The 7074-nt window shown below is 42.0% G+C and overlaps 1 protein-coding gene across 2 annotated transcripts in view; it reads right to left on the minus strand.

Annotated features, from left to right (window-relative positions):
- Positions 1-423: 423 nt before the first annotated feature.
- The window catches only part of spag6 (sperm associated antigen 6), a 6963-nt gene continuing 312 nt past the window's right edge, over positions 424-7074 (minus strand). Inside the window, exons 1-11 of one of the 2 annotated variants that reach the window (XM_084939119.1) lie at positions 6151-7074; positions 5960-6055; positions 5187-5353; positions 3965-4148; positions 3588-3793; positions 2186-2359; positions 1947-2099; positions 1638-1829; positions 1098-1214; positions 851-996; positions 424-640 (exon numbers count right to left, since the gene is read on the minus strand). The exon at positions 6151-7074 is cut by the window's right edge and continues 310 nt beyond it. In XM_084939119.1, the coding sequence (XP_084795245.1) occupies positions 577-640; positions 851-996; positions 1098-1214; positions 1638-1829; positions 1947-2099; positions 2186-2359; positions 3588-3793; positions 3965-4148; positions 5187-5353; positions 5960-6055; positions 6151-6175 (1524 nt within the window). In that variant the 5' untranslated portion in view covers positions 6176-7074 and the 3' untranslated portion in view covers positions 424-576. The remainder of the gene's footprint in view (positions 641-850; positions 997-1097; positions 1215-1637; positions 1830-1946; positions 2100-2185; positions 2360-3587; positions 3794-3964; positions 4149-5186; positions 5354-5959; positions 6056-6150) is intronic. The other variant, XM_084939120.1, reaches the window with a different exon arrangement.

Consider the following 7074-nt stretch of genomic DNA (forward strand, 5'->3'; position numbering starts at 1 on the left):
GGTGAATTCATTGTCATGTTTTTCTCTTTTCTTGTAATGCATTTATTTATTTTGTTGCTTTTCTGCATTATCTGACGTAATAAAAAGCACCGATGGACACGAGCTTTTATATAAGAGCCATCTGTTTCCCGCCATGAGCCAAGTAAAGAAATAACGCTGTAACATGTCTCTATCCAAGAGTATGACTTTGATGTCTCTGTCTCAGGAGCTGAGGAGCTTAGACGGGGGCTGAGTCAGATCCACGTGTCAGCGAGCACGCAGCCTAATTAAATCTCTACCACCTGCTGCTGTGTCACTGAACCTGACCTTTGACCTCTCTGTGCAGAACAGAAACACTTCCAACTGCATGAAATGTCACGCTGGCTGCGGATGCACCGTTAGACTGCAGAAGCAGGTGTAGCATCTAAAGAGAACATTCTAGCCTGGATGCTGTCTTTTTATTGGATATTCAGCCTTTTAATTTAACAGTTGGCATGAAAACTTTTGGGGAAAAACAAAAGGAAAAGAAAAACATTTGTAAAGGCACAGTATATCTTCACATGAATATGGACACCGGATGTGTGCTGTGAGCCAATGTCAGGCCGGCTGGTAGTCATCTAATCGCTCAAGCAAGGCCTCCGAGTAGCCGGGAGAGTAGTACCTGAAACACAAATGACACATACTGTAAATGCCACTGAAGAATCTCCATAATATAACCTCCATTTTTGTTCATTTTCAAGCTTTCCGTTTAGTCACATTTTTTCTAAAAACATGATATATGGTCAGATGATCTGCTGTGGATAAAAAGGTTCGGAAATCAAAAAGTATACTCCAGCATGCACGAGCGTGTCTGCTGGGAGGAACACAGTACCTCACTATCTCCTCAGGGAAACAGCCGTTGATGGCATTGATGTATTCCTGGAGGGGAGACCCGGGCTCAGCCTCGATCTCTTGGACTTTCTTCAGTCCACCACTGGTCACAAAGAGGCGGCGTGCTTTGCTGTCGTGAGGCAGCACCTTTGAGGAAAGGACTGGCATGAAAAACCGTCTTCAAATGACACCAAAAAAAAAAGACGTATAAAAAATTGATCAGATTATGGTCCTGCTTGTAGAGTTACCTTGCTGAACTGACAGACCACATGTTTAAGGATGTTGCTTGGAGCTTCATAGAGGAGGGGCTCCAGACTTGGCAGGTAAGTACACTTCTGCAGAACACTCTTCAGAGCTTTTTTACTCTAAAAGTGCACAAGAAGGGAAAGTCCTTCACATCTGATCCTACTCAGAGACATTATAGGAGAGAGACACTAGACTCAACGAGTCCTTAAAAACAGCAAAGACTGGGACAGAAGTGTAACTTCCAAGTGGAACAGCTTGGTGTCGATGTCCAAAACCAACCAAATAAATAGTTATTTTGAAAACTTCCCAGCTAACTTTTGATTTTAGATACTTTGCATGGCTGAAAAAAGGCTCCTCAATTCTAATCCTATTCTCTTTTAGTGCAGCTGAGAGTGTACCGAAGGTGTACTTCTGTCGCTGATAACAGGGCCTTTGACTGTAATTAGTTTTTTTAAAAGTCATGTAAACATAAAAAATCATAAGCAAACACTTTGCTGTGAGAAAAAAGGCTGATTCTCTGGATGCTCAGAGGAAACCCTTACTTTGGTCTGCAGGTCCTCAGAGCTGCTGGCGTTCATGTAAAGTTCCAGTATTTTGGGCAGCAGGTTAGCTGTGGTCACTGCCTTGGCGTGCTCAGGGGTGTGATGCCCTATCTGGCCCACTGACCACACTGTGGCCGCCTTGATGTGATCTTCAGACTCCTCCGACAGACATAGGGCCAGCTGGGGCACCCCCTGCAGGACAGGAGGGCACACAGCACAACAGGGTTAACATGACCTACATAGCAAGCATGAAGAAACATCACTGGCTTTAGTGGCTGGATTAGCTGTCACATAAAGAGTTATTACCACCTTAGAGACAATGACAGCCATGGCAAGGCTTTCACTGTGAGCTGCCACATATCCCAGCATCATAATGCCAGGCAAACGCACGTTTCCATGGCAATTGCCCAGGTAGTCAATCACTGCTTCCAAGCCCCCACAGTTCACAATCACCTGGGCCAGCTGGGAAAACAAACACGCATGCAGGCACTTGACTGTGCGTCTCTTTTGTGTGCGTTTGTGCCTGCAAATGTGAGTGCGCGCCGTACCTCTGGAGTGTGTTTCACCACCTCCCTCATTAGGGTGACGACATTTTTCTTGACGTACTCATCTGGATCTCTGAGACAGGACATGGCTGCGGGGAAGATCTCAGCTTCTATCGCCATCTCTGCCAGGCTCACGGAGTGCTTGCTGATCTGAGTGAGGGCAGCGAACACCTGCCTCTAGATGGAGACAAAAAAGATGCCTGAATATTTTCAGAGATCATTTACAGTGTTGAAAATTAGATTGAGTCAATACTGCATGTTCTCCATTTAAATTTACAGCATCTTTTTCTTCTGGTAATTTTGTTTTATTAATAAGAAATTAGAACATAATGTGTAACTCCGTCTGAAAGTGAAAACCTATCCAAATTCTAAGCATGTTAATTTTTTTTAACAGTGATTGGTTTCAGAAAGTGTCCTTATAAAAAAATGATTTTCATATTTTACACAAGACTTTTTTTTTCAATATTTAAGCCTCGCAGATTTTAAAACACTGATCATTTATAAGCTTTAACTGAATTTTATACAATCAGAATTTGTGCTCAACAGGTCTGCACTGAATAAAGTTTCCTGTTAAGTATTCACGGTGAAAGATATTTTCATGCCAACATTTCAAAATAAAATTCTGCAGGAATATTTTAGTAAGTCAGAAATAATAAATTATCTCAGGACAGGATAACACTTTTTGAAATGTGAATCAATGGAGTTGCTAAGTAGCACAAAAGAAAGAACAACTCCTTGCGTGTTTTTGTACAAATAAAAAAATTCTTATAGTACACACTAACATACATACTTTTTTTCAATAATACTACCCACACCCCTAATAATAATTGTTTAACATTTACACCAAAATATTCCAAAAATATTCATTACATAAAAAAGATTAACGTAAAGTAGAATATGGAAATCCTTACTTTTATACTCCAAAAGTATTCAGCGATCAAAAATATTTAGAATATGATTTGTTCTCTTTAAAACTGCCACTTGTTAGGTCCTCGTTCTACTCTTCCTACATTTTAAAGATAATTAGGGACGGATAAGTATTTTAAGTACTGAAAAGTACACCTTAAATTTAGATAAATTGTGTAGTAAGTGTTGGAAAATCACACTACACATTGCTAATGTACCCATGTTGAGATGACATATTTTAGCATAAAAATCATTAATATTCTGAGGCTTTTACACTTTATGTTTTGATTACTTTTTTTATTTATTGTGTTTCTTTTAAACATTTAACAAAAAAAACAAATAAGTTCTTTAAAAAGATTATAAATTACTGTGTAAAAATAATAAATTAATGTACTTAAATAAGGCTGGCGTTTCTTTGATTCGCATTTTGACACATGTTAACCTGAGCTAAAGCATCGGCTGTTCTGACGAGACATCGAAACAGTCATTAGGGCCTCACCTTGAGCTTGGTGTCTGGGCTGAGGATCATCTGTGCCAGGTGTGCGATGGCTCCAGTGTCCACCACATTCTGTGCCAGCTCTGGCGTGTGTTTGGAGATGTCACTGAGAGTGGAGGCTGCGATGCGTTTGAGGGCCATCTCTGGCTCCAGAAGACTCAAGACCAGCAGGGGAACGGCACCCGCGTCCACCACTGACTGAGACAAGGCTGCATGGGAGAGGAGGAAAAGGCGGTGAACACATACACACGCTAAAAACTGTTAAACAAAGAATGATGTTAGAAAAATGTAGTAAATCATAAAGTGTTGCATGCTCGAACTATGAAATCACTCCATGAAGTCATTCTCTATCAGCTTCTTGATGAGTGTACCCTCCTAACCCGCATTGTGTCGTGCAATGTTGCCCAAAGCCCAGGCAGCAGCCTCCTTCACCCCGGGGTCAAACTCCTCCAGGCACAGAACCAGAGCGTCCACCCCCCTGCAGGCCACCACAGCCTGTGACAGCTCTGGGGAGTGTTTGGCTACTGCACGCAGAACAAATGCTGCTGCCTTCTTATAGAACCTCTGCACACAAACATACACAGACACCTGCATCAGTTTTTAAAATGATCTGCACCCTTCAATTAAACTGTCATCTTACGTAAATCATATTAAATATTTTACATTTTTGCTGCTTGGGTTTCTCTGAAAATGTCCAGAAATATGGCTTCTGTGCTCTGAAGCTTTCCTACAAAGTATGTAAATAAAATAATATATACAGCCACACAACAAATTAAAATAAAAACTTGACCCCTGCAGTGACGGGATGTGTTAATTCTGTTGGGCTTCCTGATCAGTATTTTGCTGTGGGGTGGGGTTTGGGTCCACTTGCTCCCCTACAGGAAAAGAAATCACTGCAAATCAATACAAAAAATGTTCTAAAATGATCTCTTTTTACCCCATGATGAAACATTGCAATTCCTTTCCCATGATTCCCGTGCTGTGGCTTACAAAATCACTAGATCCTGGGAGATTTTGGAAAAGGCGTGTTTTTTTCTGCTCCGTGAGCTACCACAGAAATCTCACTCTGATATTTCTTTTTGAGCTTTTAAGGAGGCCCCAGGTTGGTCTCTGTAAACAGATGGTATGTTGGGGGTTGTCACCCCACTTTTAAAATCTGCAAAGTACTGTGATCTTATTTTCTACTTGTTTTAGAGGAGGGCTTTTTGTGTGTTTGGTTTTACTTTTGTCTACAATAACAACAAATTTTAATATTAAGAAAACAAGAAAAAAACTGCATTCTGAGCCTCTGAGTGGGCTGACAGCAAAAAGAAAGAGGAAACAAAGGTCTGCTTGCTCTTAGGTTTTGAAGTAGCCCCCAGGCGGGCAAGTTAGCCCAACACACATTCTCACATTCAAATGGCTGACCCTGAGGTCCTAAAGGGGGACAGCCTCTGACTGCCTCTTCCCTCTCTCTCTCTCTCTCTCTCTCTTTCACACACACACACACACACACACACACACACACACACACACACACACACACACACACACACACACAAACAGATCAAAACTGGAAAATCAAACTGAAGTAGAAAATTGTCAGGAGGATTGGATGCTCACATTCTGCGAGGCCAGGGAATGGGCCAGTTGTGGCAAGATGTCTTCCTTCACCACAGCCTCTGCGAGGTCCTCACTGTTGTCTGCCAGGCGGCCCAGAGCCAAAGCTGCCGTATGCTGGATACTGGGGACAACATCAAGCATCAAGGGGCGCAGCAGGGACATCACACCTGCAGGAAAACAGAGGTGAGGAGAGGAGGGGGCAGGAGCACAGCTGGGCTGGGCTCTTGTTTGTTTATCGCCCACTTTGTCCCGGAAAGAGGAAACCAGCAAATGTTGCGCTTAAACCACAGAAGCACGTTTAAGCTTGATATTTTATTTAATATTACGTTCTAGTATCAGCTGATGTTTGCTGGAGCCACAGCCGTAAAGGTGCTGGTCATGATACCGGTTTGGATATGTTGTGAGAAGGGAAACATGAAGATGAAACCAGGAGATGTCCTTACTGAATCATCAGAGCTGAACAGGTGATGGAGAAACAGGTTTACCTTTTAGGTGACATGAATACTTTTCTTTCTTATTCTCATTTAAAATGCCTAGCTTTTAATAAATAATTATCTAAATCTTTCAACCAAAGTGGTCATCTGATGTAAAATGTATAGAAATCATACATATATACCAACAAGACAGTGTACATCACTGTCACAACAGCATTTGTTTTCAAAGGCTTTATGGCTTTACTTATAACACCTGGTGGGCCGGTCTCTAGTCGATTTTTTGTCCCAGTCCAACCCTGGCAAGGAGTGAGTAAAGGAAGCAGATGTCGGCTGTCTTACCTGCATTTTGGAGTAGTTCTATATTTTGTGGCCGGTTCGCGAGATCAGCGACAGTTTGCACAAACTGCATCCTCGCTTTCTGATATTGTTCGAAAACTGCAGAGAACAGAAGGGACAGAACAGACGGAAGACGTGAAAACAGTGGAGTGAAATACCCGCTCGGCCTCATCACTACACCTCATGAAGTTCACCTTGAACGACGTGGCGCTGCGACATTGTGGTGTAATGTGCGGTATTGATGGATACCGCGTCCTCTCACACTTTTTACTCCGTTATCTTCCTGCTTCCAACGAAACACGGTGCTATTTTTCAAGGTCTGGTCCTTAACAGGTAGTGTTGTGATTACCGGTCGCCACGGCAACAGACGGGACGCAGTGTGTCCTCGTCGAAGATCGTCTACTAGGAAAAAAAGAGTGATGAATCACTCCCGGTACGCTCGTGTCCGCTCGCCACGGCTCGTGTTTTCCGAAAAAGTGTTCAAAGTGAGAGATCTAAGGACTTCCTAGGTTCACTTTGCGCTGTTTTCAGTTCCCGCTAAAACACGACGCCGTCTCACTCTGCAGGGATTTATTGAACAGAAAAACGAAAAATGAAAGCGGCAAAAACTGAAGAAAGTGAAAACACAGCGTGCATTATGAGCGAGCTCTCAACATGAGTTTCTTTTTTTTTTAAATCCCTACATGTGTCCTCATATAACCTCCCTGGATGAGCTCATGTAGACCGCTCTAAATAATGTCGTTGCTATGAATGAATGAATGAATGAATGAATGAATGAATGGGGCAACTTAAAATTTAATAAGTGACATGGGCCGAATAGTCGTCATTGTTTTTGTTGTCTCTAAAATATCGATCAGTTTTATATCTTGTTTTAGTGCTGTGGGGAAAAGAGTAATAAATGTAATCAGGCGACAGAGGAAACTCCGTCTATTAATAAATGATTATTTAAAAAAAAAGGTTTATGCGCTCATGACAGTGTAAAAAGGTTTGCCTATAGGAGTTAAATGGCTGATCCAATTTATTTCTTACTTTTTAAACTTGTTAGCGGGAGTTTGCAAACCTGTCTGCATCTGCTAGCCTACATTTGAAATACTGGCAACTTTTACCTAGGATTCATA

This window comes from Perissodus microlepis, chromosome 9 (assembly GCF_051167445.1).
Source record: "Perissodus microlepis isolate ML-2025 ecotype Zambia chromosome 9, ASM5116744v1, whole genome shotgun sequence".
Classification (NCBI taxonomy): domain Eukaryota; kingdom Metazoa; phylum Chordata; class Actinopteri; order Cichliformes; family Cichlidae; genus Perissodus; species Perissodus microlepis.